We start from the raw sequence: 27,775 nt of genomic DNA on the forward strand, positions 1-27,775 counted from the left end.
TTGATATGGATTAATGACGGTCTAGTGGCCTCCGGGTGTTTGGGAGAACAAGGGCTTCAGACTGATACCACAGCCGTCAGTCTTGTATCAGTGATTGTCTGGTCTACCATTGATTGCTGGGCCATCTGCCTTGGTGCCTGTGGTACCGACGATTGGGCCATTTAATGACGTGTTTAGAATGACTTGACGCTGTTTATGTACCACACTTTGACTTTGATTGTCTGTCTTCTTATGCGTTAATTGATTCAGACCCAGTGGGGTCTTTCAGAGTACATTTTGTTGTTGTGTTTTGGCTTTGAGTTGTTGTGTTTTGATTTACTTGAAATGTGCAACTTAACAGCTCATATATGATTAATAAATATATGCAGTCCTCCTCTAGCAGAGAAACCAAAGCCTGGATATTTTACATGGCTTTATTTAGTGCTTAAGATTCATGCTTGTTCATGTCATCTAGTAAGTATGTGGATTTCCTGGCTACATAAGCTTGCCATTACTTTATTAACAGCAAAAAAATACATAGGTCAAATCCAGCATTCAAAAGTTTAAAAATAGTTATTATTTACACTACAGACGTCATTTAATTTCTCTTTAGATCTAGAAACCAAGCAGAAAAGAATGTGGCTTAAGATGAGAACCAGACATACATTTGCAGGTTGTGACATCAAGACAACAGAATACAAACGTATGAGGACATTTCCAATCCACCGCGGTGCAAATCCCCATAGGCAACCCTGTAAATAGTGCCCATAAGGCTGCCCACACCTGGTAGAGTGTGCAGACACCCTGGGAAGCAGCTCCTGACCCTTGCTGGGCATATGAGGGAAACAACCCTAGACATACACTGCTTAAAATATCCCCAAGCCGCACGTCGGCACCGGACAGGAGCCACAGCACCACTGGTCCAGTCCTTGCACACGCGGAAGGCACAAACGGCTGATGCAAACCAGCTAATTCAAGGGAGGGGCGGAAAAAGGTGAGATGGTACAACACAACAGCCAAACTGCAGGACAGTTGGACAGACAGTGTGTGGAGATTCAGAGCCGCAGGTCTACCTCGCAAGACCAGGATAGCCGGAATCAACCATTGGCCTGGGATGAAATCCCCGTGTTTACATGACCCCAAAGTTGTCCGCCGGACAGACCGACACAACCCAAAGCCCATAGTTTCTTTGACGAGGGGAGTTCCAATTAAGAGGGACAGACCCTCGAAGGGACAGGCGGAACCATGTTCCCCGCTGGAGGAGCTCCTGGGTGTACCATCGTGGGTATGGTCGTAAGAAGGGAACGGGCACGTCCATTAACATTGTGGGTATGGTCGTAAGAAGGGAACGGGCACGTCCATTAACATTGTGGGTATGGTCGTAAGAAGGGAACGGGCACGTCCACTAAACATTGTGGGTATGGTTGTAAGAAGGGAACGGGCACGTCCATTAACATTGTGGGTATGGTTGTAAGAAGGGAATGGGCACGTCCACTAAACATTGTGGGTATGGTTGTAAGAAGGGAACGGGCACGTCCACTAAACATTGTGGGTATGGTCGTAAGAAGGGAACGGGCACGTCCATTAACATTGTGGGTATGGTCGTAAGAAGGGAACGGGCACGTCCACTAAACATTGTGGGTATGGTTGTAAGAAGGGAACGGGCACGTCCATTAACATTGTGGGTATGGTTGTAAGAAGGGAATGGGCACGTCCACTAAACATTGTGGGTATGGTTGTAAGAAGGGAACGGGCACGTCCACTAAACATTGTGGGTATGGTTGTAAGAAGGGAACGGGCACATCCATTAACATTGTGGGTATGGTTGTAAGAAGGGAACGGGCACGTCCATTAACATTGTGGGTATGGTTGTAAGAAGGGAACGGGCACGTCCATTAACATTGTGGGTATGGTTGTAAGAAGGGAATGGGCACGTCCATTAACATTGTGGGTATGGTTGTAAGAAGGGAACGGGCACGTCCACTAAACATTGTGGGTATGGTTGTAAGAAGGGAACGGGCACGTCCATTAACATTGTGGGTATGGTTGTAAGAAGGGAACGGGCACGTCCATTAATATTGTGGGTATGGTTGTAAGAAGGGAACGGGCACGTCCACTAAACACGCTGCCTCTCAAAACACCACATTGGCCCCATAGTAGAGATAGATGATGGCAGCAGTAAGCCACCATTACTCTGCCGGGCATTTGATCATGTAAATCTCTGAACTCCTAGCCTGAATGCTATATGAAGCGAGCGTGCTACTAGACTGAAGGGTGTGTAATTTGCGTACTTAGACGAGCCTTGCCCCAGGGCAGAGACAATACACACAAGCAGAAATGCTTGAAACAAGAGGGGAGGTCCAGCCAAACTGCCCCCAGATGCTCTGCCGCTACAGCAGAGCAAAGCTGGTGGGTGGCTGCCGGACACACAACTAATAGAATGCATTGGGAGCCAGCCATAGGAACGGAATCAGGAACAAAGAAATCTGCAAGACGTCATAATCTGAATGGAATGAGCCAGCACACGAGACTAATGGAGAGCTTGGCCAAACTTCAAACTACCATTTTGAGGTGATAAGCTGATGCAGCCAACAACCGAGCTGACAGAGGAGCTCATTCTTGACTTTAAAGGTCACATTGAACACAACCAGCCCATCCAGAGTGGCCCAGCGCAGCTCTCAACAGGATTCACGCAAGGTAAGACAGACAAGGTCAGCAGCAGCACACGCCAAGCCACTGTACACCAGGCACTCTTTTGAGCAAGGCAGAGGCTACATGAACGTGAAAAAGCAGAGCACGGACACCATTGTAGATCAAATCTTGCTTCCACCTATACTACTAAACGGGAAACCAACCCGTTTATCAGAACAAGGACTGCTAAACACAACCCTGTGGTAACAAACTAAAAAAAAAAAAAAATTCAGGAAATGTAACCCAAAATGGACAGTTAAAGTGCCAGTTGTAATGACAAACAGAACAGAAGCTTTTTCTTTACTGTGAACATTTTAACAAAAAAGAAGGCTTGAGATATGCTGAACACTGACAAAGTGTGCGAATAGCAAAACATAGAATTGAGCCAGTGCCATGTGTTTTAGATTATATTATATTCAACTTTATTGTCATTGTACAAGTACAGTAAAATGAAATGCAGTTAGCATTTGTAGCCTATTGTGGCATTTGTTTTGTAGCCTGGTTGGTGGGGGTCCCAGCTAGTTTTACACCTGCTTTGCCTAATCAGGGTGAATGTATTTGTGATCAGCTAGTACAGATATCAGTATGTGTAATTCCCTTTGTCTGACTGAAAAGGATCTCCTGATCATGGTCACATGTTGTGTCCCGTGTATAATCTCTGGTATGACATGATGCAGCTACTGTGATGTAGGGCCTCAGATAGCTGTGCTACTGTTGTGCTTGCTAGGGATGCTCTTTGGCTATTGTACACAGCTTTCTGAACATCTGTCAAAAATACACATTAATCTCATACGTTGGTTTTACTGCTGCTGTTTATTACTTAGATGCAAGCCTATATTGAACAGAAATATAAATGCAACACAAGAATTTCAAAGATTTATATAAGTAAATGAACCTATGGGCATACCATAGGCCTAGTCCACATGTACCCAGGTATTTTTTTAAACTTGGTTTTTTTCTCCTTTCTTAAAAGAAAATCCAGTCCATACAAGCACTGTTTAAACAAAAATCTCTGTCCACATGAAAACGCAAAAACACGCTGTTAAGCACTGTCAAGAGCATGCCAAACCAACAGGTGGCGATGTAACCCTAACCTTAAAGCCATGTTGGCCAATCAGAAGCCGGATTCCTCAATAAAGTGGGAGAGTAACTGTACGTTTATGTGTAAACATGTAAAACGTCCTGTTAGCAAGCTTAAGACATGCGCTATTTTGTACGTCTCGACTTGGCCTTAGTTAGGCCCTAATCTATAGAAATCACATGACAAAGAATTAAAAAAATACATCTCTCAGTGGGTGGCATGTCTGGTGAATATTCAGGCCATGGAAGAACTGAGACCTTTTCAGTTTCTAGGAATTATGTAGAGATCCTTGCAACATGGGACTGTCTATTAAACATGAAGTGATGGCCTCAGAAGAACCCAGGTGCCAAGATCATGGGCTGGTTTAGTTACACCTGGCCTGTGGTTGTGAGGCCGATTGGACATAATGCCAAAGTCTCTAAAATGATGTTGAAAGTGGCTTATGGTAGAGAAATTAACATTCTGGCAACAGCTCTGATGGATATTTCTGCAGTCAGCATGCAATTACATGCTCCCTCAAAACGCGGGACATCTGTGGCATTGTTTTTTGTGACAAAACTGGACATTTTAGAGTGGCCATTTATGTTCTCCAGCAAGCTGCACCAGCGTAATGATCATGCTGTTTAATCAGCTTCTTGATTTGCCACACCTGTAAATTGGATGGATTTCTTGGCAAAGGAAATACATACAGAGATGTAAACACATTTAAAAGAGATAACATTTTTGTTTGTATGGAACATATCTGGGATGTTTTATTTCAATGAAAGAAACATGAGACCAACACTTACTTATATGCTGCGTAAGTATAATTTAATATCAGAATAATGCTCCTGGTAGCCATCATGGACTTATCAGGCAACATTTTCACTGTCCACTGTATTTATGCGCTAAGATACATCCCACCCACATCATCTGTTTTCTAGCATACTACGGATAACATACAGATGCAAAGCGAATTGTGTCTTGCTTCACTGGGCCAGGTGCGATGCAATCTTGTAAAGGCCATAAGATTATATCTCTCTTCCTGGCTAATTTCCACATAATTACAAAAAACCTGCTTGCATTACTTAATCACTGACTTGTTATACATAACGCATGAATAGAGAAACTTCTGAAAACAATGAAAGCCCTTCACTGTTCCACATTTTGTTACATTAAAACTTTATTCTAGAATGGATGAAATAATTTATCTACACACAATAGCCCACAAAACAGGACCAACCTATAACAGGGTTTTAGAAATGCTTGCAAAAATGAATAAATAAATAGATTACATTACATTTACATAAGTCTTCAGACAGAAACTCGAAATTGAGCTCAGGTGCATCCTGATTCCATTGAAGATCCTTGAGATGTTTCTGCAACTTGTTTGGAATCCATATGTGATAAATTCAATTGATTGCACATAATGTGGAACAGACAAACACCAGTCTATATACAGTGGGGCAAAAAGGTATTTAGTCAGCCACCAATTGTGCAAGTTCTCCCACTTAAAAAGATGAGAGAGGCCTGTAATTTGAGAAAAATGAGAAAAAAAAATCCAGAAAATTTTAGGATTTTTTATGAATTCATTGGTAAATATTTGGTCACCTACAAACAAGCAAGATTTCTGGCTCTCACAGAACTGTAACTACTTCTTTAAGAGGCTCCTCTGTCCTCCACTCGTTACCTGTATTAATGGCTCCTTTTAGAACTTGTTATCAGTATAAAAGACACCTGTCCACAACCTCAAACAGTCACACTCCAAACTCCACTATGGCCAAGATCAAAGAGCTGTCAAAGGACAACAGAAACAAAATTGTAGACCTGCACCAGGCTGGGAAGACTGAATCTGCAATAGGTAAGCAGCTTGGTGTGAATAAATCAACTGTGGGAGCAATTATAAGAAAATGGAAGAAATACAAGAGCACTGATAATCTCCCTCGATCCGGGGCTCCATGCAAGATCTCACGCCGTGGGGTCAAAATGGTGACAAGAACGGTGAGCAAAAATCCCAGAACCACACGGGGGGACCTAGTGAATGACCTGCAGAGAGCTGGGACCAAAGTAACAAAGGCTACCATCAGTAACACACTACACCGCCAGGGACTCAAATCCTGCAGTTCCAGACGTGTCCCTCTGCTTAAGCCAGTACATATCCAGGCCCATCTGAGGTTTGCTACAGAGCATTTGGATGGACCAGAAGAGGATTGGGAGAATGTAATAATATAACTTTTTGGTGAAAACTCAACTTGTTGTGTTTGGAGGAGAAAGAATGCTGAGTTGCATCCAAAGAACACCATACCTACTGTGAAGCATGGGGGTGGAAACATCATGCTTTGGGGCTGTTTTTCTGCAAAGGGACCAGGACGACTGATCCGTGTAAAGGAAAGAATGAATGGGGCCATGTATCGTGAGATTTTGAGTGAAAACCTCCTTCCATCAGCAAGGGCATTGAAGATGAAACGTGGCTGGGTCTTTCAGCATGACAATGATCCCAAACACACCGCCTGGGCAACGAAGGAGTGGCTTCATAAGAAGCATTTTAAGGTCCTGGAGTGGCCTAGCCAGTCACTAGATCTCAACCCCATAGAAAATCTTTGGAGGGAGTTGAAAGTCTGTGTTGCCCAGCGACAGCCCCAAAACATCACTGCTCTAGAGGAGATCTGCATGGAGGAATGGGCCAAAATACCAGCAACAGTGTGTGAAAACCTTGTGAAGACTTAAAGAAAACATTTGACCTCTGTCATTGCCAACAAAGGGTTTATAACAAAGTATTGAGATTAACTTTTGTTATTTACCAAATACTTATTTTCCACCATAATTTACCAATAAATTGATAAAAAATCCTACGATGTGATTTTCTGGATTTATTTCTCTCATTTTGTCTCTCATAGTTGAAGTGTATCTATGATGAAAATTACAGTGGGAGAACTTTCACAATTGGTGGCTGACTAAATACTTTTTTGCCTCACTGTAAGGTCCAACAGTTAGTAGTGCTGTTCAGACAAAAACCAAGCTATAGGTTCATAGGAATTGTCTGTAGAGTTCCGAGACAGAGGGTGATGGTGCACAGATCTGGGGAACAATATCAAAACACATCTACAGCATTGAATGTCCCAGAAGAACACAGTGGCTTCCATCATTCTTAACTGGATGAAGTTTGAAACCACCAATTTGGTTTGGAATTGGGTGGAATGGTGTTGTTAGGAAACAACGGTTTACAGGAAATAACTGTCCTATATTTCACATTACATCAACTTTCAAAGTAAAGGTAGGGAAGATTAAACGCGGAGACCACCTCAATCCTCTAAACCAGGGGTTTGCAATCTTTGTTCACCAGGGCTTCCTATTTGTTTATTTGGTTTGAACCAAATAGTTGGCTATCTTCCTAACAATGGTTAACTGACAGGGACATCCAGTGGTATGACAGGAATTACTGTATCTGAAAATGTCCTTCATATACAGCTCCGGAAAAAAATAAGAGACCACTGCACCTTTTTCTTTCCTTTCCAAAACAGTTGTAAAGGAATGTTTTGAGTGAGAAACAGAAGCGTTCAGTATGCAGTGGTCTCTTAATTTTAACCCTTCTCTTCCTCACTCAAAACCTTCCTTTCAACTTTTTTGGAAAGGAAAGAAAAGGTAATTTTTTCCAGATCTGTATGTGCAGTAATAGTGTAATGATGGTGTTTCACAACATTTATTCACCAGAAATGATTTTGGGTGTATACATAAGCACTTTCTAAAATGTAGAATTTCTATGGCTCAAATGGAAATGTTGCAAGCTCCTTCTCCTTGACTGACAGATCATCTCTGCTCAAATTGCAGACAGATGCAAGCAAAATCCCTCTGTCATTTCCTGGTTTCTAACATCAGTTTACCTGATTTCTGTTCAGGTGAGAAAACAAGAACTGAATAGTGTAATCTTAAGTGCAATCTAAATCCCTTTTTGTATTTTTAAGATCAGAAAATATTGTTTTCTAATTGAAGTTTCCGTTGTAAGGTTTTAATAGGCAGAAATAGAATTCCTGAATGATGCTGAAGATTACTTAGAATTCTGAAAAAAAAATCTTATTCTCAAACTGACATGGCACAAAAACAAATTACAGTTAAGATTACTTTTTGTTTTAAAGAACACATACTTTTTTAAAGAACACATACACATACTCTTTAATTTGATGCCACATTTATGTAACTTGTAGTCATGTAATTTGTTTTCTTTTGATAGAAAAGGATTCACACTCAACACAACAAATAATTTGGAGTGTAGGTTCCCCTCTCTGGTATACTGTCCCTCTTCCTCCACCTGTCCCTCTCCATCCACATCTTCCTCCAGCTCTCCCACTTTCTCCTCTTTGCCCTGTGCATCCTCCTCTCCCTCTGCCAGTGCAGCAAACATTTGCCACCACACAACTTCTCTATGGAGCCTGACAGACATACCAGATAGTCAGCTAGCTACAGCAAACAGATTGGGTTGTTTCTATATGATATAGACATAGGTAGAAACAAGATGTAACTAGTTTGCTGACAACATGTAGCTAAACACAGCAACTGTTTGAATTACGAGATTGAGACAGGTATCATTTGATGTCCACAACTAAGATGTGCATGTATAAATGTTTGCATTTGTTTTTTACACTACTCAAATCAAGTAAGACCCAGGATCACCCAAGTAGTTCAAGCTCCCCATTCTGGGGACATGCCACCTAGGTTGGGAACCACGGATCTTAACTAAAACAGCAGTCTTAGTAATGGGTACAGTGAATCCAAATGGCAACAGATTGGATTAAGACTGGATTTTAGTATGAAAATTGCCTGACAACTGTTCTTGAAAATCTACTGTACAGTATGAGGAAGCAAAGTCATTGCAGACGTGGGCAGAAATCTTGTACCACATGTTGAATTCATTTGTGATGTGTCTCTAAATCACAATAAAAAAGAAGTATTTTCATAAAGAGGTTGACCAATACCACTCATCTGAAAAGTGGGATGAGTCTGTTTGCCAGAATGGAGAATACATTACAAAGGCTTTCATTTAAAGGCACTCTAGTCCACCCAAAGTGTATGTACACTGTTGCCGCTTCTGTACTGTTGTACCATCAATGCAAGCGTAGGAGCCCTTTATGACTACATAGATGGCACATCTCAGATCAATTAGCGTTTCTAAGCAGAACAAAGATGGGTTGTGTCTGCAAAACAGAGAGAGAATACGCTGTGGTTCGTTGTGTAGCTCCCTGGTATAGGATTTACTCTGCCTATGGACCATGTGACCTTGGACGTGCTTTTCTATATTTCACCCGTGAGTGATGTTCCATGAAGAGACAACTTTTTAAAGAGAGCCATGGGGGTAGAGTATAGAGACATTTTATGATGCAGGTCCTTATTTTATGACTGGTCATAAAAATAGGGAAACTCTGAAAAGCTTTTTCTCAGCAAAACCAGAGGCAGCGAACAGTAATTATCCGACTGAACTTTTCTGCTGCTATTTGTCACAATATCAGGGCAACTGGGGGAGGAAGGCCTGATAGCGCCATGCCTCACAGTAGAGTGAAATTGACAGTGGGTAGTTTTTTATCCTTGAAACAAAGCAATATTCAAATTCTCTGTGGCACTCTGGGATGGGATATCACTTGAGCGTGTGCGCTCTGAGCTGTGCATGCCAGGAACCCTGAGTTCATTTCATTTCAGAGTTTTTGTATTGAAAGGCTGCTTTTCCTACGTCCTTGTTTGCGCATGTTGAATTCCTCAGGGCCAACTGAGCTAAGACTCAGTTCCTGTATGCTGTTTATCACTACACTGCTGTCAGAAGCCGATTTCCTCACCTCCACTACATTACTGATGAACAGAATCCTGTCCCTGCCAGAGGCTGCTTACTACTTACACCCAGCCTGTAAATTCATCCGGACTTTTGTAGTTCTGACTTCAGAGGGAAAACTTTACATCAACCATACGATGGCGCGAGCTGGCTCAATATACATTTATGTTTACATGGACTGCCTTCGGCTGCACAGGGAACACACTCAGGGAACACACTCAGGGAACACACTCAGGGAACACACTCGCACACACACAACTTGGCAATATTCACCACCTCTTCATCCTTTGCCTCGTCTTCCCTCTGTTCAGCAGCAACACTTATTACTGGATTAGTGTGTCTTTATCCACTACTCTAACCTCAAAACAAACTGCATTTTCATTCTACTCAAATAACCTTGCAGCGATCCCTTTCATCAAATTTCCTCGCCGTTTATGATGAATTGAAAATCTTCAGAGCAGCTCGACTCATGCTGCTGCTGGCGGACGAAGCATCTTGCTCTGTGCTGTGTGAAGTTTGGAGGGAGGCTGTGGAAATGCACTCAGCAGCCCGGCAGATTTCTGAACTGCCTGGTGATACTTCCAAGCCTCAAATTCTGCAAAACAGAGAAGAGTTTTCAGAACTGCAACATGGTGCTGATTGCAGGGAAATATGATAGACCAAATACAGCAAAATGCCTTGTCTTTGACAACTTGTCTTTCGTTGTGCTGTATTTTAATGGTAATATTACTCGACTTTGTGTTATTATAACATCTGGCCTGCACACCATCATTCCTCTGCTTTTTTAATCTACATTCTTAAGGATATTCATTTTTATGATTTATGTCAAAGGGAACCCTCAGGGTTGTTTTGTCAATGCTTTTACAGGCCCACCAGGCTGTAGTTTACAAAAGCATTATTTCAGTTCCACTTCCATTGATTGTTTCTGGGCCCAGATGTAATGGAGATGGTGCACAGTATTTGTGGTCTGGCCATAACGTGGTTTGCATCTTCAGAAATCATGGGATCCTTTGTTTTGTACTCAAATATCATTGTCTCTTCTCTTAATCAACCATTGGCTCACAATCAACTTGCTGTAATTGAGACAAGCTATTGTTCACCTGCCTCACTTACCTGCAAACCTTGTTCTAGTGTAATTTGTTAATGTTATTCATTGCCCAAGAAACATATTCTGCGCTATAAACTCCACCTGAAATGGATTTAGTTGGATGTGATTACCATGGACATACAGACACTGTTATTTCTGACAGACGGCCAGCCTCATGTCTGAGCAGAGCTCCATGTAATCTGTCATTGTCACTGCATTTATTTCACTCACTTTGAATGCAGGCAGCTCGCTACGAGGGAACAGACAAATCTGGTGATCATTTGACTTTGACATGGGAAAGATGAATAGGACAGGATCCCTGGCCCACGTCCCAATCTGTGGACCTAAACGACACAACTGGAGCCACCCGTTGCCCCTGTGGGACAGCTAACTCCTACATTGCTCCGCTCAGCATATTTGCCCTGCTCTATTTTGAGTCAGTCCTTCTAGGCTAAATGGTTGCTGGCTGCAGCGTTGATCCCTGTACTGCAATTCCCTTCATTGGATCCCTTGGTACAATGTACAGCATCAGGTTTACAGGCAATGAACAGGATTGTGAAGTGTCGTAAAAAGCCCATTCAGGTCCCCAATGTGCCTTAAAGCAGAAAGCTTCCGTTTTCTCCTCTGCCATGACTGTCGGAGCACTGCTCATTGTTCAGTAACCCCACTTGGGAGAGATGGCTTTATGCAAGCTTTAGTGCCGAAAATCGCTTCCTCATAGATAAAGAGATGCTAGGCAGATGCTGAAAGAGTTTTCTCCAGCCAAGCATGACTAACGCCCGACTGGGGTGTTTTTTTCCATTAGCGTTTCTTAAAGATTCCTATAGCATTGAAACGAATTATGTCCGACTGGGGAAGCAGGAATTATGGATTTGAAGCATCCTGCTTTAGAGAAATTACCTCTAGGCTCTAATTGGGTCTGCTTGTGGTGCGATGCATTAACTGTGTAGACAACAACAACAACAAACAAGTTGATTAAGCTCCATCTTCATTCTGCACAGTTTTGATGAAGAATTTAAGTATGTAAGATTTCCTTCAGGAAGTTTCTTGGTACTAAATATATTTTCTAATTGCATATTTTCATGCTTTTCCAAATGGATTATTTCCGGGTCATAAACATTATATGAATGCTTAAAAACACAATATTTTAATAAACTAAAGACACGTTATGATTAGAACTAGAATTTATGCGTCTATACAGGATTTCTGCAATGTCCATGATAAGTGTTTTTTATAGGTAAAATAATGACCATTGGTTAGCGATGAAGTCTGTGTTGTGTTACAATGTAAAGGAGGTGCCTTCATCTGTGAGTGTCTGAGATGATCTGTCTCTGGGTAGCTGATCCTCTGTAGGTTGTCTCCCCACCCACCCTCATGTGTGGAATGCACATGCTCAAGCAGAAATTGTCTCGTTCCGGTCCTGTCTGGTTTGCTCAGGCCAACCCAAGCTGTACTCTGCATTTCAGCCGGTAGTTAGGCTAACTATTGAAATAGATGAATTCGTCTGTCAGCTGAATCAGAAATTCACTGATGGTGACTGATTTGTTTGGGACACATCAACACAAAATGTTATGTTCTAAGTCCACAACAATGATCATCAGGAGACCACCTCTGTGGTCTGGAAAAAAAGAGTCTGAAAAAAAAGTCTGAAAACAATAACTTTCAAAAGTGTTTGCCCCCTTGGACTTTTAAACATTTGAATGTGTTACAACATTAAGTGAAAAATGACTAATGGTTCTTAATTACCAATGCAATCAGTATTTGTTAGAGGCACCTTTGGCAAAACTGATCAAGCTCCATCAAGTTGGATGGGGACCTTTGGGGAACAGCAATTTTCAATTATATTCACATATTCACAATTGGATTGAGGTCAGGCTGTAACTGGGCCACTCCAGGACATTTACTTTTTGTTTAACTCACTCCAGACCTCAATGGGTTTTCTTCCAGGATTTCTCAGTACTTTTCTGGATCCACTTTGCCTTCTAACTTCACAAGTTTTTTATGCCCTGACACAGAGAGGCATCCCCATAGCAGGATTGCTGCCACCACCATGCTTCACGGTAAGGTTGGTTTTCTCAGGAGGATGTGCGTTGTTGGGCTTGAGCCAGACTACGCGCTTAGCGTTGATGCCAGAAAGCTCCAGTTTGGTCTTTTCGTTTTACTATCAATTCCTCATAGGCTTTATGTACTTTTGTCTTCAAATTCCTTTCATTATCTAGCACCAAACAAAGTCATTTTCTTTTCATTTTAGCCTCCCATGATTGTTGCATCTTCGGATCTCCCCGCTTTCTTCACAGATATTTCCATCTAAGATCATTAAAATGGCCTACACATAAAAATAATTGGGGGGGAAAAGGTGTGTGTGAGCCTTAGTTAATCAACATTTTAAGCTATGTATTCTGATCTGTTTGCCCCTTAATCTGTATGGCCCTTAAAAGAGCGTTTATAGTACCTACATCCATTACATTACTTTCATCAGGATCAGTGGGAATAAAGGAGTACAGTACATGTTATTCCAACTGAAATGTATGTGGAAATATGGTGATTTAGTGTTGCTGTAGGCTAGCTTGTGCCCTCCATGGCCACTGAACCCACATGAGGCCAGTGGGGTCATGGTTGCTGGGTAAGTACAAGCTGATTGTGTATACTAAGAACAGCATCAGGTGAATCTATAGGCTTCCCTCATCTGGTCTTCTCAAAATTAAAATAACTCTAACCTTTAATCCAGGCAGAAACACAAGGAAATACATTTTGCTGATGGAATATGTTAGACTCACTCTCGACCCATTCACAATGCCAAACTTTACTACATTTTTCACAAAGGGGAAACATAATTTAACCTATCGATTGCAGAATGTGTTGCTTGGCGATGAATGATGATGTTCAGCTCAGCTCTGTAAGTGATCCGATTAACCCCACAGACTACTGAATGCCCTTCGTTCCTACCCAGTCTCTGACCTGGCTCTCCTGTCACACACTATGTCAGGGTCCACATGCTGGGAGCTATTAGTATGGTACCTGTTCTCTCTGGCCGGGGTTATTATCCCAGGCTACTCGCATTCGTCAGTAACACTGAAATTAGATTGCTGGCCACGCTGGGTAGGTGAGTGTGAGTGGGCCCAATTACTCAGTGAATTCTTACTGGCTGGGTTACCCTGTGGGCCAGAGACTCCGCTACATGCTCCACTCGTCCCAGGTTTATGCCTTAAAGTTCCCGTCAGCTTTACACCTTTACTGATGGTCTGTGTCTGTATGTTTCAGCATGCTGTTGGTTACTGTTAATTCTGGATATATGCCCATGAGTGGCGTGTTGCACTGTTGCAAATGTAACAAGTGTCAGAATATTCTTTCCAACCAGTCTAACAGCTCTTGCGGCTGTTTACTGAATCCACTCCATCTGGTAAGAGCACGTATCATTCTCAGTGTAAAATGATCTCAAAATGATTGCCACCCTTAATAAAGATAAATGTATGAAACAAACAACCCGGTAATTAACTATATTTAAATTTTCTAATATGGAAGTAAATATAGAATAAGAAAAGGGACTGAGCAAGCCTAGTTCTGGCAGCCTGCAATTAGAAGGGATGAATGTTGTTGCCCTGGCTGGATTCAATCTGCGGTTTGTTATGTGACAGACTGTGTCTTTAACCACTACTCTATTTAAACAGCGGGTGTCGTTGCACGTGATACGTGTAGAAATATGGTGTCTGTTTACAGTACTTCTTATCTTGTCGAAGCAATTAGTTGAAACTCCACGGTTCTTGAAGCCAGTTCCCTACATTACCTAACATCCAAACCAACAACAGGTGTAACAGGATCACAACACTACATTCAACGCATTAAATTAGAAATAAATTACTGTAGATGGCTAGCTAATAGCTATTCAGTACCTGTAATGAAAACAATGACTGCAATGACTCCATGTAATACGCTTGACGCCACATTGTGTAAACAAAAATGAAAACCAAACTGGATGCGAGAACTTTTACTTCTTGAAGGATATTTTTTTATTAACTTGATTCGCAGAGTAAAAGGATGATCAAAGGATGATTTACAGTAGCCTACACTGTCGCAGTGCCTCCGGTGATCGCCTCCCTCTGAGGAAGCTCGACTACATTGCTCCCTGTCTCCAGCCTATTTGCCTCCACCATCCATTCTTTCGGTTGCTACAGTAGCACTGCATTCACGGAACACCCTGGACTCTACACTATTACACACACCAGTTCCTCATCACACCACCCTGGACTCTCCACTATTACACACACCAGTTCCTCATCACATCACCCTGGACTCTCCACTATTACAGAAAAAAACAGTTCCTCATCACATCACCCTGGACTCTCCACTATTACACACACCTGTTCCTCATCACATTCCCCTGGACTTCCCATCATTACACACACCAGTTCCTCATCACATCACCTGGACTTCCCATCATTACACACACCAGTTCCTCATCACATCACCTGGACTTCCCATCATTACACACACCAGTTCCTCATCACATCACCCTGGACTTCCCATCATTACTCACGCCAGTTCCTCATCACATCACCCTGGACATCCCATCATTACTCACACCTGTTCCTCATCACATCACCCTGGACATCCCATCATTACTCACACCAGTTCCTCATCACATCACCCTGGACATCCCATCATTACACACACCAGTTCCTCATCACATCACCCTGGACATCCCATCATTACTCACACCTGTTCCTCATCACATCACCCTGGACTTCCCATCATTACACACACCAGTTCCTCATCACATCACCCTGGACATCCCATCATTACTCACACCTGTTCCTCATCACATCACCCTGGACTTCCCATCATTACACACACCTGTTCCTCACAACTACAGCCTATAACTGCCTTTGTGATTCTCTGTGTCTTTGTAGACTATTGTCTGCTAGTTGTCCGTGTGTTCATTGTTTTTCTCGCCTAGTGTGCTTGTTCTTTTGTACCAGTTCTTGACGTTTCGGCCTTCATTGTATTACGCATGACACTTTTCAGCGTAGTAAACCCTTGTTTCACCGTTCATCTTGCACCTGGTCTCCATGCTTACCAGACTGTGACATACATGAATAACGACATTTAAAAATGTAAATTCCATTAGCAGAGTAAAAGGATGATCAAAGGAAAACTTACAATAGCGTCTCACAGTGGCATTTGCGGTCGCTGTTGGTTTGTTTCTTTTTTTTCTGAGGATGCTCAGGCGTTAGAGGTGGCGGCACATTATCAGAATCAGATGAAGACCCGACCTCCGTACCTTTAGTGGGCTGCCTGAGAACAAACGTTAAGTGCCATTGGCTGATTAAGTTGGAAAACAGACAACAGAACAATGTAATATATGCCCATTTAGGAAAAGACATGGAAGGAAGGAGGAGAGTGTAGCTTTCAAAATGGCAGTTTTATTTTAATTACAATTAGGCATTTGGCAGTCCTAGTGTTAAGATATTTTGTGAATTTGGACCCGGATTTTGAATTTATCATGAGCATTTTCACTATCGTCATGCTTACCACTGATCCTCTGGTTTTGAACTTTTTTAATTATTACCCTAATAGTCATAAGTGGTATAATTAGGTTTTGAGCAAATGTTTTGTACACATAGCTGGATTTTTGATGGTCGAAGATAATCTTTCTCTTGATTTGTGAGCTCTTTTCATTGCCCCATGGATATGTAGTAGCCATGGAATGCCACACTACAACATAAGTTGAATAATAATGCCGATTTGATTTTGTTAGAATTCATGTATAAGAATCCTTATGGGTGTCAATATGTTTGAATCCCATCATTTTGAGGATTATTTAGTATTTCTTGTTAAAATATATTTTCTCTGTGGAATTGTATTGGGATAGATATTTATTTAAATAAAATATAGCTCATTATTTGTCTTGTTTATTTTGTACAGAGTTTTTTTGCTTATCTTTATCAAAGGTGCCAGTAATTCTGGAGGAGGACTGTACATCAAGCCACTGTTTTGCTTCATTTAAAAGATGAGTCCCTCAAATCCTCAAATAGTCTATCATCTTGTGAGGCGTTATCAGCGACTGTCTTTGATAAGGTTTTAAACTTTTTCAGTTTGCCAATGGAAGTGCTTGTGCCAAAAGAGCTGCTGGCATTTATAGTATATTGAACCTTTGAAGAGTCAAATTAGAGATGTCATCGAAATTTTTTTGAAAGCCAAAAGTCTCTACTTATTCAGACTGAAAGTATTGATGGTGACTTCAAGGTCCCAATGAACTTTCTCAACAAAGGCTGAACCTTTTATAGGCGAGTGGAAGAGCCCAGTATAAAAAAAAACATAACAAACAAAATAAATGTTTGTTATACCTGAAGGACAAGATAAAATGTAATATCTTTTGCAAAATGAATTTTTTTTTACAGTGACTTATTAGTACAAACATACAATGCAGGGTTTCAGGGACAAATGGCACCAAGTTTTCTGGACAAATGGGCCTTTAAGACCTCATACATTTCTCTGTCTGTTTACCAGAGTAGCCATTTGATTTGGGGCTTAATGTGGAAATGCCTTTGATGTTTCCGAGATCACTTTTCACGTAACAATTTCAACAGAAAGTGTCTGGGGGGATAATCCCAACAATTTTCATGGGAATCAAACCAAACCTTTTTTGTAATAGGTACCCCAGGAATTTATCAAAATGTTTTGCAATTATTGTGAAATCTCATTTTTATGCAATTTTAACTATTCTGGAGACCGTTCTTTTGGAATTGGACATGGTTACTCTAAACGTGTCTGTCTGCCGATTGAATTCACTGTGGATGAAGGGGTCTTTCTCTCAAGGCCCCAGGGTGTTAAGACGTTTCTTCTTCTCATTTATTCTCCCTATTTTTTTACTCTATTTCACCTTACTCTGCTGTGGCATCTCTCTTTGACTGCATTGTTGCTGCAGCAGAGGCACCACTAGATTAGCCACACAGGGAGCAAGGATTACTTCCCTTTATGCTCTTTAAGTCCTGTATTTCTCAACCTAAAGGAGAGTGTTGGAGGCCTCCCATCCAGTCAACAGGCTCAATCATGCTACACTAAATCAGGGCATACTAGGACATACAGTAGACTGAAGTAGCCAATATCACCCACTCACATTTTGCTTTGTTGTTGTCCTTTTGTAGCAGTGGAGCGCACATTAAACAGTGCTTTACTATGGTGCACTTCACTTTGGTTCCAACGCTGTCACAATAATTACTGTGTCTTCTATCAAAACATATCCAAGATGCTTCCTATGATACTTCAAATGAGAATTTGAATACACATTTCTGTTAATTGATTCCTTTTTGCACACATCGTGCAGGACCAATGAGGAAACGATAACACAAGTGCATGAAATGTATGGAGGTGAAGTTGAGATTGATGACAATCATAGAACAAGCAGATCCAGTGTGTGTACTCTAACCAGGTGTCATGAACTACACATAAAGCACATTTAAAACGTTGATTATAAAAACTAAAATTAAAAAGTCCAATATATCAATGGTCATAATACCCAGCTCTGTTTATCCCACCCTAAACCATAAGTTAGTGGGAATTAATTGGCATACATGCAGCATGGACTGTGTCTTGTGGGTTTTGGCTACCAAATGTTTCATAGATGACATCATATCCAGTGGTGGTGGGGGAGTTGAGCTAGTTGGCTGTATGAAATGCGTGGTACTAGTTTAGTAAAGAAACTAACCAGATTGGATTCCTTTACAGAAACAGAGCCTGCCTGTCTTTGGATAGCTGTAAATATTGTGTCCATTTTACTTTTATATCTGTTTTGGATCATGGGGATTGTCTGTATGCACGCAGCAGCTTTAACATTTATAGCATAAGACACTGTTATTCTCTGTGCCCTTTGATTTATATCTGGGCACAGTTTTAAGACTCATCATTGCATTTTGAGTTGTTACGTTGCACATCATCAATATGTGTGTCAGTTAAAACACACTTGAGCAGAAAACCAAAGCACATTGTATAGTCCATTCATAGGCGACCTCATTAGGAAGTTTCTAACAGGAGAAGTTAGAAATGGGACTAGAAGGTAGGATGGGCCTTTCTGTAAGGGAGACAAGAGAAACACATTCTTTTGTTTATTTACAAGGTACTCCTGCCGTACTTCCAGCATATCTAACATAACTAATCATAGGTAAAACAAATAATTTTGGCATGTGAACACAAGATGGGTGAGTCATTAGTATGCCAAGGATTGTTTCTAATCTAGGCAAAACCGCCTAGTAAAAACTCCACACAGTTGTCATTGACTAGTTGGATATTCATTCCAGAGAAAAAAAATTCTGTTCTGACAGAATTCCTTCAAATGATTAATTCTTTGTATCAGGTTATTGTAGGGCAGATAAATAATTAATAAATAGGTAAATATAAGTAATGTATTGGACATTTTATGGGGTTTCTGCGACTCATTGAGTTAACATGTTACACGATTTCAGCCCCTGTTGTGTTGGGTTAGCTTAGGTTCACTGTTCTCTTGGCTGTGTACAGGATTTTTGGAAAGCAGGTAAAGTGTCTGGACAAATCACAAGCGTTTTCATTAGTAGCAACAGTATAAAAAAATCTTTAAGTTAAGGTTATTTACAAGGAAGTGAACATGAAATCATACTTCTCATAAACCGTAGGGGAACAGGAGCTTTTATGTATTACGCTTCAGAATGTCAGCATTAGCTGACACCAAAATGAATATAAAACCAGCACTTTATAATAAAGTAACTCACTTGGTAAAGAGCCTGTTTTTTCAAATGCTAGTGTTGTGGGTTTGATTCCCATGAGGGGCCAGTATAAATATAGAATGAAAATGAATGCTCTCTCATTAAGGGAGTCTGGATAAAAGTGCCTGTTAAATGACTCAAATGGAAAATGGAAATGTAGTCCCAATATATCCCTCACATGACTACTGTGACTCTGTGAGGCACGTTACAGCTCAGCTAAGCATCAGACCGCTCCTCCTGTTGGGGGAGGGGGATGGGGGGTGTTGGGGTCGATAACAGACTCCAGCCAGGAGGATAATGTGGAGGATGTAAACCACGCTGTTCAAAGACAAGAGAGTGAGTGAAGAAATTAGTAAGTAATTAGGGTTTAAAAGGGAACCATGTCTACCAGTAGAAACAGTCCATCACTGTAGATCACATTCGATTCCTACTCCGTGTTCTTGTACTGCCACTGTTTAACTGTTGGAAGTCCTCTCACATGCTACTGGGAGAGAAATAGTGCATGAAGGGGTTATCAAGTAAACATTATGGAGCAAATAATGTCCTGTTTGGATATCGGATGGCAATGTGTACGCCAAAGAATGCATAGAAATAAAGGGATCATCTGGTCACACTGTTCAGTGTTCAGTACGCTGTCCATGGTCCTGATACCCTCTGTCCTGTTCATTTATTTGTCTTTTCTCTGCTCCACCCTGTAGCTAGCTATCTAACTTATGGCTTCACCTGTCCTCTGTGTTCCAGTGGCAGACAGCAGGGTGATCCTGGAGGGTCTACAGAGGTACGGCCCCATGCCCACCTATCTGCCTGTCAGCTACCAGGTCCTGAACGCCGAGGCGTCCTTCTTCCTGAAGGAGGCCAACCAGGACCTGATGAGGAACTCCAGCCTTCATGCAAGGATTGAGTCCTTCTTCATCCAGCAGGCCCGTCGCATGCCCTCCATCAATGCCAGCTATGGACCCCTGTCTGTCCAGCAACTTATTCCCCTGGACCTCTTACAGAGCCCCGGGCCTTTCAATGGCCCCTCATTCGCCTCCCCGTCTTCATCATTGTCCTCCACTCCGCCCCTTTTCACCTACAACTGGAAGGTTCACACCTTCATCATCAGCGAGCGGATCCACCCTAGTTGGCCCAAGGTGCAGGTGTTGTTCTACGTGGGGGGGAGGGACTGGGATGACTATACCACCATCCACAGACTGCCCTGTGTTAGGATGTTTGCATTCCACGAGACTCAGGAGGTGAGGGGCACGTGTCGCCTCAAGGGGGAGCTGGGGATGTGTGTGGCGGAACTGGAGCCCCTCGCCAGCTGGTTCAGTCCTCCCACCGTGAGGCCTGGCAGGCAGAGAGCTCCGGAACAGGCCCAGGGTACACCGGTGGAGCTCTACTACATGGTGCAGTCTATGGAGAATGGTGAATGCAGCTCAGAGGACTCCAGGAAAGGCAGTTCCATGCGCACGGAGCACCAGGGGCCCATGGGGTACTTCTCTGGGCCCACGCCCATGCAGCGCATCGGGAGCGTCCGTCTGTTCCAGCCCATGTCTGACATGAGGCTAGACAGTAACTTTGTGGTGATGGTGCCTACTAGACCAATCAGACAGAGAGAGACAGTGTCTACCTTCCTGGCTCTCTCTACCCTGTCACCTGTACAGATCTTTACCCTCAGGTGAGTGGGGTTTATTGAATCTTGTTGAAGCATTTTGATTTAACCTTGAACATTCTTCGAGGTCAAACTATCTCTTTTAGAAGAGTGACCTGGCGTTTCCTAAAATTAGATTCACAATACAAATCCATATGCTGTTTATTGACTGTGGTTTTGTCTGTCAACCGATCGGCAGAGAGCTATGACCGTGATCCATTTGTCCCCTGCGCCACATTTTCATGGTGATTCATGAAATATGTTTACGGTTCATCCTTTTTAGTTTTTAAATGTCATGCTTGTGCAAAATGTTAACTGGCTGATAACCTTACAGAGGTTATTTTACTCTTAGCTATTCTGCATTGTGGATGTTGTTGAAAATACTGCTACACAGCAGCGGAAATCATTGCTTTTTCTCATGCCAAGTATTTCAAATATTATCATATTAAAATGTGTACGCTTTGTGCATAAAGCTAGTTACTAGTAGTTCTCTCTCTTACAACATTAATAATTGTAACAACATTATAAATGATTTACATTCTACAAATAGATATATTGAGCAATTTACAGCCATTTATTTCTGTGTTTATTAAGCCATTTTTAATGTGCCTAACATTAGAACTGTCAAAGGCTGAGGAATACTTAATTTGAATTGAATATGCAGCAGTAGAATGAAGCTAGCTCGTTATTGATTAATTGGGTTTTGAGCGTTAATTAGAAAGTGACAAAGCGATTGAAGACGTTCCATGGGCCATGCAAATGAAGTAAATATGCATTTCCATTAGTGCACTTTCATGCCTAAGATCTGAATCAGTATGGGAAAATGCTAGTGAACTGCAAGTGGAGCTCTGTCAAAGGGCCCATACCAATTTGTCAACCTGGGCGAGCAGGAAATCTGCCAAGAAAGCCTCATTGCTTTTTCACACTCAACTGATAATTAACTTTCAGAGTTCTGTATATGCTGTGTTTTCATAAACCCGTCGTGTATGAGGGTGTGTGCATGTGTGAGACAAATTCAATGAATATCCAATTTTTCCTTAAGCTTTTCAACGACATTTCCAAGGTTAGGACTATACATTTAGGAATATGGTCCCCATAGGGAGTCTTCTATATGTGAACTTGAGTACAACCTAAAATCACTAATCAGCAATTATTAAACCTCAAATAACTTTTTAAAACGATACACTGCCTTCCAGTGGATCCACTCCAGAGAAAACCCTGGTTACCAGCGTGTTTAAAGAAAGGCTCAGTATTGATGGCAGGCTGGTGTGTAGTGCGTGGTGTGTACTAGCTCCTGTGTGGAAACTCTGTTGCCGGGTACTTGTAGTTCCAAGCCAATCTCCCTGTGTTCGTTCTGTCTGATGATAAGGCTGTAGGAAGGGAACACTTGATTTTGTACTGGTACACAACGAGTGGCTGTGTGTGTGTGTGTCTGTGCCAGGTTTCTGGCATTACCCCCTGGAGTCAGGAGCTGGTGTGTGTGATATTGGGCTGCGTTACAGAGGTTAGGGTTTGACAGGGCTATCTGAGTGCTGCTGATAGAGGGGAGATTCCAGCTTTAAGAACATTCATTTTGGACACAAAATCACAGAATGGATGAAAAAAATACATGAAAAAATATTTGGGTGTTTGTGCCTAAATGCACCTTGGGAGAGTAAATAGCCTATAAAGAGTGGTTCTAAGAATAAGCCTGTTTAAGATACAAAGCCAATGAAGGCATTATTTGGATGTTACATGAAATGTTTTTGCGAGTACTGAACATAAAAAAAAAAGCTTAGGTTTATCTATTCTGTCAGATCTCATTTATCAGAATATCTGTCACTAATCAATGGTTAGTAGAAGGCATAGTACCTAAGGATTGCACAGTCACAGGTAGCCTGAATATTACGCAAGGACAGAACCATACTGTAAAATTATATTTTCTGTCTGACATGTAACAAAATAAAAATTTTGGGAGGCTTCCATTTGAAAAAGACACTCCGGGAATATTCACAGATTATTTATCTTTACTCTTTCTGTCTAAAAGCAAGACTAACATGTATGAGAGATTGCAGCATATATCTTTCAAAAAAATCTTAATTCAAAAAAAATGTCAGGTCAACAACAGTTAGATTTTTAAAGTCAGAAGAAATAGAATGTCAGAACGACCACACCACATCCAGTGAATTTATAAGCTGCTGAAATTGATATGATCAATCAATCGTTATAGACAGAAGCACATATACACGTATAGTAACTTGATCAAATTTACACATCCACTGATTCAAACGAATAAACCAGACAATGTTCATGTGTCACAACATGTAGTGTACCCCAACTCTCTCCTAAGATATTGCTTTAATGATCCCTTACATGAATGGTAAGAATCTCACACGTGTGTCTTATGTTTCTTTTAAGTATGCTACATCGAAAAGGACTCTGGAAAATCTATTCTCTACACATTTCTCTGCACAATCATGTATTAGCTATTTCAGTCACTTGCCCTTGGCATCAATCTTTCAGATTTTTTGGTTTACCCCGATTAGACATTTAGTTAAAACAATTCAATAATATAAGGGAACAAGACAATAACTATGTATGGTGGCAGCTGAATGCTTTGGGATGACAGAAGCTTCCGTCAAGGTCATTATGCCTTGAGTACCTTACTTGTCACTAGACATCTTGGATTCAAAACATATATTCAGTGCCAGAGGAGTGAAGGGAATTTTTTTTTTTCCTTTTTGGTAAATGATTAGGTAGCCAAACTGTAACCATCTAGCATGCCATTTTACAGGGAAGTTTATTTCATCTATTTGTTGTTGTTATAAACAAAGTATAATTCAAACATGGATTTATGGCACAGTGGGAGAAATATATTACTATTGAGCTTAGAGACATCCAGGAAAAGATTTGGATGAAAAATGAGTTAGTTTGAATAATTTGGAGGCATTATACTCATCCATTGCAGATGCCATGCTAATCTTTTCTTCATTTGTCTCCATTTTCATCTATAACCAAAATTGTTTTTTTTAAAGGAAAACATTCCCAAAGAGGTCCAGTATTTATATAAATAATAAATACAATCACAACTTTAATTTCCTCTGGATAACAGTGTTTGTTAAATGATTCAAATTTAAAAAAGCTATTCTTCAACATCAGAGAAAGAAGGCCAGAGCAAGAAAGTTGTCCTTGGCACCAAAACCTTTCAGAATGGCTTCTCTTCTACACTGTATTAACTCTATTTTACTATGCCCAGTTATCTTCACTGTAATGTACTAATATAAAATGTACTTTACCCTACTCTTCTGTACTCCTCTTATACTATAATAGTATACTCCAAGTGTCCTGGTGTTTGTGGACAGGGACATTCAGTTGAGCTGTGGGCAGTGGCGGTTTTGTTTGTAGTGGTGCGACGGTATCTATAGTATTACACAGTGGTAAGTCTAGATCCTCAGAAAGAGAGCATTATCTACAAACTCCATCTACTGAGATGGGCAAAACTCTGTTTTCAGACAGCGATTGAGTTGTGTGAGTCTGCGGTAGAGATCTTATCACTACCCATAACAGGGAGGGAGCCAGAGACAATTGATTCATCTCGACACATCTTTCTACCTAGTTTACATGGTAAAGCTATGTTCTGCATTGTGACCTCTGACTCTTTCATCTCAAGATCATTGGTACCAACGTGGATAACAAAGTCTCTATACTCTCTGTACTGTACTAAACCTTTCCCTATTTTACAGTACTGTACTGTATTGCACTGCCTGCTCTAGTTTTGCAGCATAAGAGGAGCCGGCCAAGAAGAGAGATTGTCTCTTACTGAGTGAGTGAGTGCCTGACTGACTAATTGACTGATCGAACCCTCTTGTTAAATAGCGTAGTGGTTAGAGAAGCGAACTACCACACAGGGGACCGGTGTTCGAGCCTTGCCACAGTCAAAACAAATTATGCATTAGGATTTGCTCAGGATAGAAAAATCGTCATAAGAAACATTAGTCAGTTTAACACAACGCTTAATGTTATCTAGTGACAAAATTATCAAATGTCGAGACGCTATTCCGACACTTGGCACAAGTCTGGCTTGGTGGCATAGTAGTTAAAGACACAGCCTGGCACATGGGAGACCCTGGCTGAAATCTAGCGAGGGCAGCAACAATATTCATCCCTTCTAACCAAGGGCCGGCTGAACTAGGCTTGCCTTCTTTATACTTTACTGTGATGTCCAAACTTGTGAAACATAGCCATGGATTATATTGGGCCAACAAATTGTCCTTGGGTATCCTTTTTTAGTCGATGCTCAATTGTTAAGGGTGCTGGTTACATTAAATGGTTAGAGATGGGGTTCATGAGTGTGTGTCTGTAAGAGCTAACGTACTCACTATTACCTGGAGAGAAAGTAGGGGATGGAGACCGCATAAACTGACCTCTTTTGGGTTTAAGCTTGGTGCAAAACATAGGGGAGCACACTTACCCTCATTACCTGAACATCAATTCAATCACGCTTTAAGGCCAAACGTGTTGAACTACCTGTTTTAAATGAAGCGTAATGTTTAATTCACCACATTGGAGGGATATCCAATTCATAGGCGCCTTTAAAGATCTAGTTCATTAAATTTTGCATGCAGCCTTATTTAAACTTTTTCTGTGCTGGTAGGTGATTCCCCAACATAGCTTCTGCAACTGATGACTATAATGCATTGTTAACATTTTATACCACTCCATATCAACACTTTTTACATCCGAATTTTATTCCAAATAAGGATTTGTCACTCTTTTTTGATGTTGCCACTGTGCCCTAAATTTGTATTTGAATGATGCTGTTTATAACAACAAAAAGATGCAAATAAGGATACATGGGACAGTTGAATTATATAATTCATCACCTGCTTCAACACATTTTTATAATCCATTGTCATCTATGGCAAGAAATGTCCCGCAAACTGTGACAACCAACGTTCTCTATAACGAAAGAAAAGATCAAAAGAATTGTATCCCCTCCTTAAATTAAATGACCGATATTTTCTTTTTGCGGTTGTGTGTGTGTGTGTGTTTGTGTACAGTGTGGCTGACAGGTAGGATGTCTGTTCAGGGATACTGTGCCTTGTGCATAACTTCATCATCTATTCATGGGCACTTCAAACCCTCTCCTCCCCTAGATCTCTCAGGGCAGCTGCTTTCACTGAACATGCTTTAGTCTTCATGTTTCTCTGGGAGTGGATTTGATCCATGGGCGTATGGTAATGCAGAAGCAACCTAGATAGTAATTCATGTTCTAATCATTATTTCAACTATATTTTATGCTTCATTTAAAAAACTCTTGATTTTATTAAATGGATGACATGTGGCCCAATGGGATCATCCCTGAACTCTACCCTCTCTGTCTGTATAATGTCCTTTCAGTGCATGACGTGTTACTTACATTATAAAATACATAAAATGCCATTTATCAGATGCTTATTTCTGTCGTGGGTGCATACATTTTGCAGGTGGTCGGCCCCGGTATGATTCAAAGTGACAACCTTTGTCGTTCCGTGCACTAAGCTCTACGAGTACTCTGCTTGTCTTTGTTGTGGGGGCTCTAATTTAACGTGGTAGTAATGGATAATAATTACTGTAATAATAGAAATGTCCAAAAAATGCTACTCAGCTTAGCTAGAGTTGAGTGAGGGCTAAGCCAAGCTTTTGGAAGGACCAGACTGAACAGGTGATGTTTCAGTCTTTATTTTAAGGTGATGATTCAGCGAGAGTTGCGGTTGGCTGGATCTCCCGGGTCCCAGATTTTAAGGGTAGCAACACTGGAAGCCCGGTCCTCCGTGGTCGTGTTTTTGGGATTGTGATGCAGTCGAGTCAGTCGAGTCAGAGGAGCAGACACAGTGGGTTGGTGAGTGCGTATAGAGGAAGTCAAAGGTGTATGATGAAGCAAAGCCATGGGAGGGTGTTTTAGGTGCAATGTGAAGGTGGTGGTAGAGCTTAGGTGATGTGTTCCCAGGGTTTTGTGTGAGGACCCTGGACCACAGCATGGTCTGGCCTCTAGGACCTCAGTATTGGAATCTGTTGTTCTGACCACTGATGGGGCTAACCTCCCTGTAAGTGCAACAAAAGAAAACATTGCTAAAATGAAAGCCACTATGTTTTGCATTGATTATCCTAGATAAAGACAAAATGATGGTCTGAAAAGTAAAAACCGAGCTGACTACACTGACTATGGACAGATTCAGTAAGCTAACAGGCTGGGTGACGGCTGCTGCCTGCCCTGCGCCCTTTGTCATGGTTGGGCTGGAGGAATCTCCTGTCTATATTGCTGGATAAAAACTTGGACGGAATCTGTCACTTTTAAGCTTGTCTGGCTTGACCAAAATGTTGTAAAGGCCGGGAAGATTATATAGCAGTGTGTGCGTGTGTGTGCGTGCGTGTGCGTGTGTTCCTTACTCTCCATGATGCTCAGTACACAACACATTCTATCTTCTCAGAGGGGTAGAAAACATTGATTTGTGTGAATCTGCTGTAGATCTCATCATTTACTGTGAGGGGGCCAGAGACAATTACTCAATGCCAACACATCTTTTAGCTAGTTTGGATGCTGAAGCTTGTTCTGTTCAGTGACCTTTGGCCCTGTAACATGATTAGTGCCAACGTGGATAACAGATTTGACAGTCCCAACTCATTCTATTACTACTGCTATACCTACTACTTCTAGTACTACCAATACTATTAGTACTATTACTACTATTACTACTACTTCTAGTACTACCACTACTATTACTACTATTACTACTACTTCTAGTACTACCACTAC

The 27,775-nt window shown here is 41.4% G+C and overlaps 1 protein-coding gene across 1 annotated transcript in view; it reads left to right on the plus strand.

The window, feature by feature from the left end:
- The window catches only part of si:dkey-112m2.1 (transmembrane protein 132C), a 187,084-nt gene that overhangs the window by 30,102 nt on the left and 129,207 nt on the right, over nt 1–27,775 (plus strand). Inside the window, exon 2 of the mRNA XM_020053152.3 lies at nt 20,109–21,027. Within this exon, the coding sequence (XP_019908711.2) occupies nt 20,109–21,027 (919 nt within the window). The remainder of the gene's footprint in view (nt 1–20,108; nt 21,028–27,775) is intronic.

This window comes from Esox lucius, chromosome 14 (assembly GCF_011004845.1).
Source record: "Esox lucius isolate fEsoLuc1 chromosome 14, fEsoLuc1.pri, whole genome shotgun sequence".
Lineage (NCBI taxonomy): Eukaryota > Metazoa > Chordata > Actinopteri > Esociformes > Esocidae > Esox > Esox lucius.